General features: G+C 37.1%; 1 protein-coding gene and 1 long non-coding RNA gene across 3 annotated transcripts in view; one reads left to right on the top strand and one right to left on the bottom strand.

Annotated features, from left to right (window-relative positions):
• Positions 1–1,576, bottom strand: part of LOC116550118 — a 187,909-nt gene extending 186,333 nt beyond the window's left edge. For both annotated transcript variants that reach the window (XR_004268234.1, XR_004268233.1), the window contains exon 1: positions 1,509–1,576. This is a non-coding gene — a long non-coding RNA (uncharacterized LOC116550118). The remainder of the gene's footprint in view (positions 1–1,508) is intronic.
• Positions 1,577–1,661: 85 nt separating this feature from the next.
• Positions 1,662–14,896, top strand: part of MTPN (myotrophin) — a 50,014-nt gene continuing 36,779 nt past the window's right edge. The window contains exon 1 of the mRNA XM_032275899.1: positions 1,662–2,071. Coding sequence (XP_032131790.1) covers positions 2,000–2,071 — 72 coding nt within the window. The 5' untranslated portion in view covers positions 1,662–1,999. The remainder of the gene's footprint in view (positions 2,072–14,896) is intronic.

The raw sequence follows: 14,896 nt of genomic DNA on the forward strand, positions 1-14,896 counted from the left end.
AAAAAAAAAAAAAAAAAAAAAAAAGAGTGGATCACATAGGAAAAGTCTGGTTAGAGATTTTTTTTTTTTTTTTTTTTTTTTTTTTTTTTTTTTAGATGCCCCTGCCCTGTTACCCAGGCTGGAGTGCCGTGGTGCCATCATAGCTCACTGTGGCCTCAAACAATCCTGGGACAGCAGGTGTCTGCTACTGCACCCAGATAATTTTTTTAATCTTTGTGTTTTGTAGAGACGGTGTGTCATTTTGTTGCCCTAGCTGATCTTCCAGCCTTGTCCTCCCAAACTGCTACGATTACAGGCATGAGCCACTGCACCTGGCCAAAGATATAAATCAAGAGCTCTCAGCATGATGTAACTCAGAAATCACACAGGTGGGAGTGTGTTGGAGAAGAGATGGAGACTCCAGGACTTGCCTAAGAAACTCCTCCTTGAGATTTGTTTCCAGAAATGTATCACTGCTGGGTATGTGGACTTGTATTTCTAATTGTCAGGGAGTAAAATTAACAAATAACAATCTAGATAGCTGTTAATATTTGGAGGGATTTCTTTTGATTTGAAACCTATTTGCTATTCTATTCTAATTGACAGCAAAAAACTACATTTCCAAACACTATTGGTATCCCCATTCTGCACATGTCGAAAACTGAAGCGTAGGGCTCAGTAGAAGGGGATTGAGTAATTTGCCCAACATGACACAAAATTGGCAAGAAGTGGGGCCTGTATTGGAAACTAAACAATTTGGCTCCAGAGTCTGTTCAGAACCCCTACACTGTATCGCAGTGGCAGTAAAGTAGCTTGGTGAATTTGTTTAGTGGGTTACAAAAAATAGATTATCTGTATATATATGAGTTATATATATAGTAATAGTTAAATATGTGTATATATTATGTGTATATTCTAGTTCCAAGAAGAGCTTTTATTGGATCTACGTTCATGTGCTCATGCTTGGATCATTAGAGTTGTCAGGAACAGTTCACCTGGTAGCTGTGCACCATGGCATTACAACTAAACCCTAGGAAGCACAGACCTGACTTCACCAGAACGGTTCTAGAGTTTCAAGTAAATTTAAAAAACGCAAATTGTACTAGACAATTTGGTTTGCTCCACTTTAAGGCATCAGACTGAATTCCTACTCCTGGACGTCATTTGCTGGTCAGGAAAAGGAGCTGTTTTTCTTTTTTTTCCCCTGCCACACACTAAAGTTTTTTGTTCCAGAGAACATTACACATAGTTAACATACTCAATTTACGTCGTAGTTTTAGGTGTCGAAGATTTCCTTGCGGGCAGGAATGGCGTTATTCTACCGTTTTTAGCCCAGTAATACAGGATAACAGAGAGAGGGAAGGTAGGGTAGGGAGGGAAGGGGAAAAGGAAGGAAAGAAAGGAGTTCAAACCAAACACTCTTACTATACATTTTTAGAAGCTGAGCAAGATGCCCTCCAAGATTGTTTTTTAAAAAGTTAAGTTTTTAAAACTTTAGGTGCAGAAAGTCCTAATCGCATCCACAATACCTCTCACTCTTCCTCTACTCGCACTCTGGACCTCCTCTGGGGCCGTTTCTCTCAGCCTCCCGGTCCCGCCCACTTGTCCGCGGCTCCTCCCCTCCGCACTGGCCGCCCCTGTACATTGCGCATGCCCAGTAGTGGCGCCGGCGTCACAGGCCTTAGAGGCGGGGCCCAGAGAGGGGCGTTCCGCGGAGAAGAGGAAGAGGAAGTTGGGGGAGGGTCCTAGCGGGGAGTGAACCGGAAGTGTAAAGGTTCCTGCTTCTCGGCCAGGCGGAACCTGCTCTGCTGGGCCCCGTGGCCGCAAAAGAACTTTCTTTCTCCCGCCCGAACGGAACGGTAGCAGCGGCCAACTGCCTCGCCCGCCTGGCAGCCTAACCCGCCCTCTCTTCTCTCCGGCTTCGCGCGGCCCTGCCTCCCTCTTGCCCGGCGGCATCCGCTTGCTGCTGCCACCGCCTCCTCATCTTCTGCCCGGCCAGCCGGCCTGCCCCGCTGCAGTGATGTGCGACAAGGAGTTCATGTGGGCCCTGAAAAACGGAGACTTGGATGAGGTGAAAGACTATGTGGCCAAGGTAAGCGGGGATGAGAAGAGTAGGCGAGAACACGGAGGTGGGCTGGAGATGAGGCTGAGGAAGCTGATGGGAGCTGGACTGCGGGGATGGGGGTGGGCGGGAAGAGAGACTTCCTGGGTGGAGGCGGCACCAAGGAGAGAGGGGCGTCTAGGGAGGAGCTAAACTGAAAGAAGGGTCCAAGTAACTTGGTAGCGTTCTGTGTCAGGTAACTGCTGTGTTCATACAGTCAGGCGCTACTTGACATCCTGGCCTCTTGGGGGAGGGGGGAGTGGTGTCTGGCTCATCCAGAGTCTCTTCTGAGCGCTGATATTTGAGTTTGGCCCTCTTCTACACCAAAGTTACTTAAACCTTTCTTTGAATGAGGTGGGTCTCCATCTTGGACTTAGCCATTACTAAATGAAGTAACCTAAGTAATTAGGATCAGAGGAACATTTTGTTTAACGCTGGGCCTGGTGTGAATTTAAAGAATTCATTGACCGTGAAAAGAGTACTGAAAATAGCAGTAGTTAAAATTCTGAAACTTGGTATCACTTCACTGTGGTGTCTTAACTTTGGGTGTGGCCTTTTTCCTTTTCCCCCACCACAACAAATACATATTTGGCATCTGGGAATGTTTAAGATATCTGGATAGTTTTTAAACAAGCATGTTAACTTTAGTTATTCCATTCTTCTCCCTGATTTCACCTGAAATGTTTACACTTGTAGTAAATAGCAATGCGGTTTAGTGACAGTGTATTTGGGGGTAAAATAATGATGAAGAAACCCAAACTCAAACCTCAGCCCCAAATATAAAACTGAATCCACATTGTGGCAGAGTGGGAAACTTAAAATTCCAAGCTAGCCTGCCTTTCCATCCTAAAACTGTGCCTTTTGTAATTACGAGAGAACTTAACATATGATTTTAACTTGGGGATAATCTAAAAGAGTCTTCCAAAACAAGTATAATTTTATGACAACCACGGATGGCATCTTCCTCATCTTCTAAAAGGGTGAGAATTCGGGCTAGATTTTAACTTTTAAACGAATAGGACCTGACCTGGGTTTTTTCTTCAGGGTTTTTTGCTTCAGAGGTATGTGTTAGAAAGCAAGTAAGCAGAAGCAGTTTCTTAAAACTTACAGGATTCTGCAAGGCAAACTGCTGATGGCTTTTATGTTATTTACTCTCATTACAATTTAGACTTTTTGGGTGCTGCTTACCTGCTTAGTTGTTATTTGCAGTGGATTTTTAGGATAGGCTGTCTTCTAGTCACTACCTTCTCAGTTGGTAGCCGACTGAAACCTGACTTATTGGCTATTTTACTACAAAGTTAAAAGGAAGAAATTACTTGGAACACTTACCAGTGACAGGACACTGCAATACTCTGGAAGTGAGTGGGCTTTTGTTTTCCTGCCATGGTGGAACCTAGGTTATTTGATACACTTGCAATACAAAATATTGATTAAGTACTAATTGAACTTGCAGCTACCAAAATAACACAATTTATTTAGCGTTTTCCTGACACATTACTTTATGTCCTCCTTGTGACTATTGTGAAGTAAGTCCTATTATTGGTCCCATTTTACAGATTACTGAGATGCAGGGTACTTAAGAAAAGTTACGGAGATAGTAAATTGTGAAGTAAGAACTAAATTGCTGACTCCAAAACTGAAACTCTTGAACTGCCCCATGCAATATCTTTCAGAGATCTAATTGTGAAAGCATAGCGTGCCAAGATTTCTAGTAGGAGATTCCCAAGGTCCACATTCAGGCAGATAAATTGTGCCCAAAGAATTCTCAACTACACAAAAATATTTGTATGAAAATATGTGCCAATAAAGATGGATTAATTTATTTCCAATTAGTTTTATAATTAGGTTATCATGTTCAGTTTTCTTTTTTCCCCTATATTACTACTAAAGCCTATTCTTCATTAATGTAAAAAATGTTCATAAGAGGGAGGGTAGACATTCAGAAAAAGCAAAAGGAAGTATTGAAAACTGGACTATCCAAAAAATATGACTGTAACTGGTAACCTGATGTACAGAGCATTGAGCTTTATCCTTTCTTAGTTTTTATTAAGTAATGAAGATTTCATAAAGTATCTTTTACTTTGTTAATGAGAAATAATGACAAAACAAGCACTAAAGTTCGTATTGACTCAGCTTCCTAGTGGTGCCCTTCTATACTCTCAGGTCTTTATTAGTTTCTTCTGCTCCACAGTTCTCTCCCCTGCTTATTTATTGACTCACCTTTTTCATCTACCGATTTGTGAACACTGACTTTCTGAGTTTATGTAATGTGCATCTATTTAAGTTGATATGTGCAAAGAAAATGCCAAAGAAACATTTACACTTGTCTAGTCTTCATTCTTAGGGGTGAGAGTCCATTTAAAATACTCTCTTCAACATTCCTGTGAAGATGTCTCACACTGTTAACACAAGAATCTACCTGGAAGAGTAAGATAAGCATTTTAGTATTTCCCTCCTTCTCTTATTCTTTTTTTTTTTTTTTTTTTTTTTGGAAACAGTTTTTTTTGTTGTTTGTTTTTTTGGAGATAGGGTCTTTGCTTTGTCGCCCAGGCTAGAGTGCAATGGTATGATCGTAGCTCACTGTAACTTCAGACTTCTGGGCTCAGGTGATCCTCCTGCCTCAGCCTCCTGAGCAGCTGGGACCATAGGTGTGCACAGTGACAACCAGTGAATTTTATTTTTTGTAGAGACTGGATCTCACTTTGTTGCACAAGTCGCCCTCAAACTCCTAGTCTCAAGCAATCTTCTGGCCTCAGCCTCCCAAAGCCCTGGGATGATAGGTGTGAACCACTGGGCCCAGCCTTTTTTCTCTTTTTAAATTAGTATTTTTAAAAATGAGAAATTACACTTTTCTACCTGCTTCTGACTTCTCTCTTGAAAGGATATCCGTAAATCATTGGTTTTAGGTGAGTTCTTGAACTTAGAAAAGTGAGTTCATAGTTCCCAAACCACTGAAAATTGTGTTTTGAAATGGAAAAGACAGTAAGTATTTAGAGAAAAATTTAGATTACTGCATTACATGTTCATATATAACCTTAAACAATATCCAAAGCAATTTTAAAGTCTTTCAGTGCAGCATTTGGCTTCTTGACTGATTTAAGGACCACATTTAGTTAATCATTCATTTTTATTGGGCATCTTTCAGATTTTAAACACTTTAGAAGTCCTGAGATGATAGTAAAGAAGTTGGACACAGTTCTCAGGAGACATAAGCACCTATATTCAGCAGACCTATGTGAAAAAAGATTCAGGCTTTTATAGCAGTATGCAAATTATAAATCACATCTCACTTTCATAAAATTCAGTTGTCCAGCTGGAAAACAAGTCCAAGCCAGAAAATAAGCTATTCATGAGAAGGCAAAACAGGTATTCATAGCCCCATTTTTGATCTGGATGTTGCTTTTGGGTGCCATTATTTTTGCCTTTGTCTTCCATTTCTGCTTTTATGTAAATTTCTCCTGTTGGAGTTAATTCTAGCCTCACCTGAGTTTCAGACTACGTAAGCTCTGTTCAGACAAATTTTAAGTTAAGCTGTTTTCCTCTCAGCTGTTTTTTTCTTCCTATTGTGTCTCCATTTTGATTAATGGCACCATGACCCGACCATTTGCCCATACTGGAAACTAGGAAACTTTCCTAGATTTCTGAGGGTTACCAAGACTGCCTTCTTAGTCTTCCTCTTCCATTTCTCACTCTCCTTTCTTCTTCTCACTACTTAGAATCAGTTGCTACTTCTTTCCAGCCTGGACTATGTTTTTCTTGACTATAAGAAAATAGTCAAAGGAAATACAGAATTTTTCTGAACAGAGATTACACAGTCTGAAAGTCAAGTGAAGCTAGAATTAACTCTAACAGGAGAAATTTACATAAAGGCAGAAATGGAAGACAAAGGCAAAAATGATGTTACCTAAAAGAAACATCCAGATCAAAAATGGGGCTATGAATATCAAGTCTGCTCACCTCAATCCCTGACCCCTAATCTGGTAAACTCCTGTTTACCCTGCTAGGGTAGGGTAAGTATCACCCCTTGCAGAAAAATATTTTGACTTCAGATAGAGTGCTGCTGCTTTTACTGTTTTGCTCATCAGATTGCTGTGGTTTTCTTTACATGTCTGTCTTCATTAGGCTCTGAACTCCTGGAGGGTAGATAATATATTCTTTTTCATCTTTCTGTCTCCCGCATAATGCCAAGGAATTGTACACATTAAAAGCATGCTCCTAGTAAGAAATTTACTTTATTCTTAACTTAGCAATAATTTCAACATACTTCATTAGTTACCGAATAATAATTACCAATGACTGGATGACTTACATTGTCAGACTAGAAAGCACTCTGTCAGATGTTTCACCTAAGTTTTTGCTTCTTACCACAGTGTTTCATTATACATAATAATCTCATTTTAAGGCTGAGGAACCTGAGGCTTAGGGAACTGAAGTAACTTGACAAGGTCACAAACTAAGTAGCATAACTGAAATTTAAACCCAGAACTGTGTGAATCTACAGGGGGACTGCGTGCGTTCTGATTCAGTCTACTTTGCATCTATTGGTTTTAGGCTCTGATTCAATCTACTTTGCATCTATTGGTTTTAGGCAGCTTCCTTTTTTTTTTCTTCTTTATTAGTTTCTTTTTTATAAAAATGTGTGTTTATAACCATACCAGTTTGCTTTGAAATTTTTTTTTTTTTTTTTTTTTTAGCTAACAGCAGTTTAGAATTAAGAAAACAAGAAAGCGGCTTGTAAGAGGCAGGCAAAACTAATTAGCTCTGACTGTGAATGAAGACACAAATGGAGACCATATTTTAAAATTTTTAAATCTAACAATTTGGAAATAATTAGCATTGAGACAAGCATCTCTGTAAACTTAAACTCTGATCAGAGACTGTCATCACTCAAGAGGGACTGATAGCCTACAGAATGTTTTTTTGTATTTATAGTCACATAGAATCTTACCTTATAATTTATGTTCCTAATTGTGATCCTACGCAGTCCAGAAAAAGTTAAATTTTGTCTGTTTGCCCTAGGAAGTAACAAAAATAACTAAATTATTGGGATTTCTGTTCATAATGATTTAAATGAAACAGATAACACTGAAAAAAGGAGATGTTTATAAAATTTTATGTATTTGAGGATTGTGATGCAGTATACAGGTATTATTTCATTTACTTATCAACAGTAAGCATGAGCATTATTAACAATGTTAACCCCATTTTAGAGATTTTAGAGGCAGAGCTTAAATAACTTGCTTAAGATCATAAAGTTCTTAAGTGACGAAGCTGAGATTTGAACCCACTTCCTTGGGTTCTAAAGGAGTTTCAAACCCCATGCTGTTAACTACTTCAGCATGCCCTTGACCTTCATTTCTCAATAAGGCCAGATAACTAGGGGGAGGTACTATATTGTTGAGTATATAAACAGTGAAAATAAACAATCACAGCAGGATGATAATTATCCATTGAGACTACTAAAAGGTGAGCTTTTTGGTATATTTTGAGGATCCAGTATCCTTATAGGTGAGTGCTTGTGAGTTGCATTGATAAATAGCCACTTATAATCTTCAGTAGGTGTAATATATGTACTCTCTTGTTTACATGTACTACTATTTCACTTGCTGTGAAATAGAAGCCTGGTCTCTAACTTCCCTTTCTCTGTGGTTTCCTTTCCCTCCCCCCCCCCCCCCCCCCCCCCCCCCCCCTTCTAATTACATCTGCCGTTGACACTCTTAATAGGTTTGAAAAGCAACAATGTGCACCATGTGAGAGGACAGAATCTCTTGAACCTGAGAAAGGTATCAACTCTAATCTTTACAAATTGCAAGACTTATTGAGATCACTTTTCACTTTCCTAATAAAATAGCCAATTTAAAAGAGGCTCTGATTCAATGTACTTTGCATCTATTGGTTTTAGGCAGCTTCCTTTTTTTTTCTTCTTTATTAGTTTCTTTTTTATAGAAATGTGTCACTATGTGTTGCCCTTTCTACAGAAGGGCTGGTGACCCATTCAGAAAGCAGATGTCATTTTGTATGATATACAAGTGCCCTCAGTAGATAAACTTTAGTATAGCTGTATTTCTAATTATTAATGCCTTTAGTCTTTTTAAAAATATATAAAATGGATCTTTTTTTTTGCATTGGAACATAAATGTTCATTCAGATGTACATAAAGTGTTTTGTTTTGAGATTCTAAATGTTTTCCTTTTATTAGTGCAGATAATTAAAAATTTAATGAATTAAAGCTAATTTAAATTATAAAAATATGTTTGTTATTTAAAAAAATAAAGTTGTATTGAATAAAGTGAAACAAAATATCCCATTGACTATTTTTCCTACCTATGTGGTTCCTCTCTTTAAAATATAAAATTTATTAGGTGTTTTTAAGACACAATAAAGAAGGCAAAAACTGGCCAAAATTTTACTATTTAGATAACACCTAACTTTTAAAAAGTAAAATTAAATAAATTCGGGTACGGATTTTAAAATGCCACAGTTAGGACTGAAAGGTAAAGATCTCCCCTCCCCAGTGCCTGTGAACAAATCAGCCATTCTTAACAGGTCCATGTAACTAATTTCAGAAAAACATTGAAAATTCACTTAATCATCTGTTTTCCCCACTTAAAAAGTTCTGTAAACACTTCTGTACTTTGCTTTCCACATTGAAATGTATTTATTCTTTTCTTTTTACATGGTGAATAGTATTCATTTTTAACCATTCCTCTGTGATAAACATTTTGTTTTCAGTGCATCTTTGCAATTAAACAGTATTAGTGATTACCTTTGTACCTATACCTTGAGAATATATCTGCATTACTCACCCCATGAGTTTCGTCAACTTAGGCACACATTGGCAGAGCATGAGATTGATGGTTCCCTCACACCAACAGGACACTTGGCATCATCAGACTTTTTAGATTATGCCATTTGGATAGGTGAAAAATGATTGTTTATGTCTTGCTTATTTTTCTTTTAGTTGGTCTGTTTCTTAATGGTTTGTGTAAACTCTGTAAATTAGGGAAATCAGTTTTTTATCATGTTTTGCAAATATTGTTCCTAGTTAGTCTCTTAACTTTATTTTCTTTTTCTACAATGGTCTTTACTTTTTGAGGGGTTAAATGTATCGTTTTTTTCTCTCTTTTTGTGACTTGGATTTTGTATCCTGTTCATAAAGATCTCCTCTGTAAAATTACAAATAAATTTGCTTTTTTCGAACTTTTTTCTTCTCATTTTAGACATTTGACTTTTCCATTATTTTGAAGTAAGGCATGAAATAGGAATATAGTTTGGTGGTTTTTTTTGACAATCAGTTCTCATACCGTTGATTATTATAGTTATTCTACTAATGATGTGAACCATCATCTTTATCATAAACAGATTTCTTGCTCTTTTTCTGTCTATACTAAACAAATGTAATGATGTGTAGTTTCAGAGAATATGTTTTAGTACCAGATAGAGCCACTTTCTTGCTCACATTCTCTTTAGGATTTTTGCAGGTGATTCCTTTACATTTTTCCCCCATAATCACAAGAAAAATAATAGGATGATTTAAACCTACTTAAAACTTAACATGTATCTCTTAATAAGCATTAAGCATTTTATTTTTTTCTAGAATGCTGGGATTGTGTGATCTGTGGAACATAATACTTTTAATTCTTTATGAATCATCTTAGGATAAGAGGATGTCATGCATTGTGGGAATATGCCATATCAAAGATTCGAAACAGAGGAATTGTGTTTAGATAATCAAATCACAGCAAAATTGGTAATTAATAGTTACTTCATGCTATTACATCAAAGTCCACTTTCTAATAAGAAAAATGTCTGAAAGTAAATTTTTTGCAGCAGTGTCTTTACTAAATCGTTCTGATAAGCTTAGAAGCTTGATTTATTTATTTATTTATTTTATTTTATTTTTTTATTTTTTTATTTATTTTTTTTTTTTTTGGTCCACAGAAAATTACAGGTGTAAAGAGGAGCAGTGAAAGGAAAGAAACCAAAACATAAGAAGCTGACCCAAGAAAGTAAAGGGCAAAGAGCCATATTTACCTTAAAGTTTCAGATGCCCCAGGCAATAATTAATATGTATAAACTTAACCTTGAGCTTCACGAACAGTTTAAACTTGGTTACCTTTCCCTTATTTACAAAGTTAGAGACATGTATAATGTATTTGAGGAAGATTTCAATTTGACATATTAAAAATAATGAGGATTAGGCCGGGCGCGGTGGCTCAAGCCTGTAATCCCAGCACTTTGGGAGGCCGAGGCGTGGATCACGCCGAGGGTGGATCACGAGGTCAAGAGATCGAGACCATCCTGGTCAACATGGTGAAACCCCGTCTCTACTAAAAATACAAAAAATTAGCTGGGCATGGTGGCGCGTGCCTGTAATCCCAGCTGCTGGGGAGGCTGAGGCAGGAGAATTGCCTGAACCCAGGAGGCGGAGGTTGCAGTGAGCCGAGATCGTGCCATTGCACTCCAGTCTGGGTAACAAGAGCGAAACTCTGTCTCAAAAAAAAAAATAAATAAAAATAAAAAAATAATGAGGATTTTGCTACTTAGACCTGTATAATGTATTTTAGGAAGATTTCAATTTGACATATAAAAATAATGAGGATTTTGCTACTTAGACCTAAACTAAGTATCTGAAAAATATAGGTATTAAAAAAAAAATTATAGGCCAGGCATGATGAGTCACGCCTGTAATCCCAGCATTTTGGGAGTCCAAGGCAGGAAGATCTATCACTTGAGCCCAGGAGTTCAAGATCAGCCTGGGCAACATAGCAAGACTTCCATCTCAACAACAAAACAATTGTAGGTAGTAAAAACTTTACACATAGTACAATAGATGCTCATTATGGCACTGTCCTTTAGGGATTTGGAATTGCATTATTGGTGAAACCATAGCATAGAGGCTAAATGTGTTGGCTTTGGAATTAGATCTTCCAGGTCTGGCCTTCTTACTAACTGGACACTTGGGGTGAATTAAGCACTCAGAACTTGAGTTTCTTCACCTGGTGAAAGTGGGAATGATTATAATACCTGCCTAATAAGTGTAAACCATTCTTTTACATTATTAACATTGTGCCTGGCATATGGTGAGTGTTAGTAAATGTTAGCTCTTGTTACTAATCAGCATCATCGTAAATTTGTTTAGAAGCAAAGTTACTTACAGAGCAACTAGTCCAGCTCCCTTATTTTATAGATAAGGAAAATTTAGGTGTGAAAGCCCTTGACTAGGATCATACTGCTAATTGGATTGAAATTTAAATTCAGTTTTCCTGAACTTGGATGAGTTCCCCCCCCCCACCCCCACCCCCATCCCCAGCTACACCATTGTGTTTCCTAATGAAGTATCTTAGGCTAGCTCTTACCTCTATTAAATTACTCTTTTTTGTCCCATGCCATCTGCTTGGCAAATTTCTTCTTATTCGTGAAGTTTTATATGCATGTCTGTTTTGTTCTGCATAGCATTCCCTGACTGTGCAGTTTATCGCTTGTGGGTGATGTCTAACATAGAACATTGTTGTTGGGTTTATGTTCTGTTGTAGAGTTTCCTAAATTTGAGAGCTTAAGGGCTTCTGACTTGACGGACAAGTTATTGGACTTGAATTTGAAAAACAGTGGCTTAAGAAAGTCAAATCTTGGTCTGTGGGATATGTCTTTAATTTTTGAACGTCTAAAATGAGTTTCATCTTAATGACTAGTTAAGAAAAAACAAAGGTGCATTTATAAATATGGATTCATTATTACCATTTAGTCACTTGAATAGTGCCTCACAAACTTGAGAATTTAGAGGTTCTTCTCCACCGCCCCCCTCACCCCCTAAAAAGTATTCTGCAGATCTTTAAGCTACAGTGTTTACAGTGGGGCATTTGTCTCTTGGCAGGGGTCATAGCACTTGAAGCCTGTGCTTGAGGAGTTCCCTACTTGCATTGTATGAATCTTAATCAAAGGCAAGTTCTGGTGCTTACCACAACAAAAGCCAAAAAGTGCGAAAAATTGCTTTCTCTTGCCCATGCAGGAAAAGGGCTCATAACCCAAATATGACTAATTGGGTGTGTCTATCTAGAGCTGATACAAATGCTCAGACACAATAAAAGATGTGGAGTGGCAGCAGTAAAACACCACTTTCCAAAAACAGCAGAAGTTGTGATGTGCTATTTGTAGCATCTCTTCTGTGCTCAGGTGGTTCTTGTGACAGATTTTGATTTCACACACAGTCCCTGACTTACCATTTTTTTGACATTAAGATGATGCAAAAGTGATAGACATTCAGTAGAAACTGTACTTCATATTTTGAATTTTGATCTTTCAAAATCAACGCTTTCAAAGCCAAATCATATCACTGCTAGGGATATGCATTATGGTACTCTTATGGTGCAGGGAGCCACAGCTCCCAGTCAGCCACTCAATCATAAGGGTAAATAACTGGTACTCTGCCGTGTATTGTAATGCCAGCTGTTTTTGCCCAATGGAAGGCTAATGTAAGTGTCCTGAGCACATTCAAGGCAGGCTAGGCTAAACTGATGGCAGGTTAGGTGTATTAAATACATTTTAAGTGTATCACCATCATAAGTGGAGGAGTACTTGTATTTCTTGCTTTTAATACAAGTGGCCATTTACTGACCTTTGTTCTTCATTCTTCCTAGCAGTTCTGGGAGTTACTTTTAATATCTGTTAATGTATTACATGTCTTAGTCTGATTTGGTTTCTGATGCTTGAAATTAAGAATCCTATATTAATTTTTACCTACTTATCTCGCCTAATGTGCTGTGGGTTTGAAGATAGCAATTATCTTTGTATTCTCATTAGTTATCACATCGCCTGTTATCCGCCATACAGTTTCCTTGCATTTGTATTTAATTAGTATTTGCAGAAACTGTCCCTTCCTTTGTTGTTTCCAAAGTTGGTTTACCATATACTGCTTTGTATGTTAACAGATGTTCTTAGTGTAAGTGATGTTCTCTCATTTCCCTTCTTAGAAATAGCTCTAAATTTTCAAGCTCTTTGTTGTTATAAACTCAATGAACTTTGTCCAACTTTTCTACACTGTTGTAGTGACAACAGTGTTACTGTAACAGCTACTTCCACTTGTAACCTCTCATGACTATCATTTTAGAATTTCAATTAAGAATTTTTAAGACTGTACAGTGACACTAAAAGTAAAGATAGTTTTGTGCTTGCTTCCTTGTGAAAAATAAGAATCATCAGTGGTTTTACCTTGGTATTGAGAAACAAACTTGAAAACCTATACTTAATGCCGCAGTACTTATAACAACATAAAAGCATATTGACCCTAAAACTAAGTCCTTAGAAAACATTTTTCATTATTTATTATTTTGAAGCTCTCTGTAAGAAAGTAATTTACTCTTTCACTTTGGATTTTGGTAGACCTGAGTTTGATTCCCAGCCCTGTGCACTTACTAACCTTGACCATGTTATTTAATTTCATCAAACCTCTGCTTTGTATCTGTAAATATGGATTGTAATAATACTCAATTCATGTTGTGTACAAGTGTTAAAAGATAATATAAATGTAAAATTTGTAAAGCAGTGCTTAATACAGTGAAATTCTATAGTAAATATTTCCTGTTTGTATTATTGTCTATGTAGATCTAAGAGGAGGTTTAGAGACGCCAATGCTTAATAGCATGGGTTGGCACACATTTTTTGTAAAGGGCCAGCTAGTAAATATTTTAGACCTTGGCAGTCACACAGTCTCTATCATAACTATTCATCTCTGCTGTTGTGCAAAAGCAGTCATAGATGATATGTCAACAAATGAGGCTGTCTGTGTTCCAATAAAATTTTATTTATAAAAATAACATTCTGGCTTTGGCCCATGAGCCATAGGTTGCACACCTCTACATAACATTGAAGTTAGAAAAACTACTATGTCTAATAAACTAAGTTTCACTTTTTTCTCAAGTTTTGAGATAGAAAAAATTAAAATGTATAATATAAAACTTACTTTGGGGTCAGCATTATCAAAAAACATTATTCAGAAATCGTTATGATTGAAAGATGTTGGACTGGAAAAGCAAGGCATGGAAAGCCGCATGTGGATAGACAGAAGAGGGAGGGAGGTTGAATGAAATTCTCTAAAAGGAAAAGCATAGAATTTCTATACTAAATTTGTACCTTAGGCAAGAGGCCTAGAATCCTGAAAACGAGGAATCATTACTTGTAAATATACAAACAGGAACTAATTTAGATTCTTAAACAAAGTAGATTCTGCAAAATCTTTTCAGCTGTATGAGATCATCCTTCACCGAAAACGTTCCAGAATTTTCTTCCCAGTCCTGTTCCTGGCTTAATTTTCAACTCCAGAACTGAAAGAGAAGCCTAGTTAGCAGTTTTCACTGGTTCATTCATAATTCATGCAGGAAATATCATTTGAGCACCTACAGTGTCAGCCACTGAGATGAGTTTTCTTTGGTAGGGTTAGTTAAAAGGGTTAGAGAACAAACAGCAAATAAGATGGCTATATGGATTCTGATAAATTATTCCCCTTAGTTAACACATGAAATATGGATAAAAAGCAGGTATGCAGTTTCTTAAGATAAAGTCATATTTGGTTACAATATAGAGGAGAATCAAGACTATAGAACGTCAAATTCAAAATGAAAAAGAAAGGGAACAGAAGATGTTGAGTACTTTATTCAGATACATAATGAATTTATATTTATGTGTGCATATATATATATATATATATATATAAAATTCAGAACTCATAAGGTTAAGCCTTATCCCCATTATCCCCATTTTTTAGTTAAGGAAATGGAAATTAAGTAACTTACCTGAGATCTTACAGCTATCAAATGGAAG

This window comes from Sapajus apella, unplaced genomic scaffold (assembly GCF_009761245.1).
Source record: "Sapajus apella isolate SASKATOON/1434 unplaced genomic scaffold, GSC_monkey_1.0 scaffold7, whole genome shotgun sequence".
Lineage (NCBI taxonomy): Eukaryota > Metazoa > Chordata > Mammalia > Primates > Cebidae > Sapajus > Sapajus apella.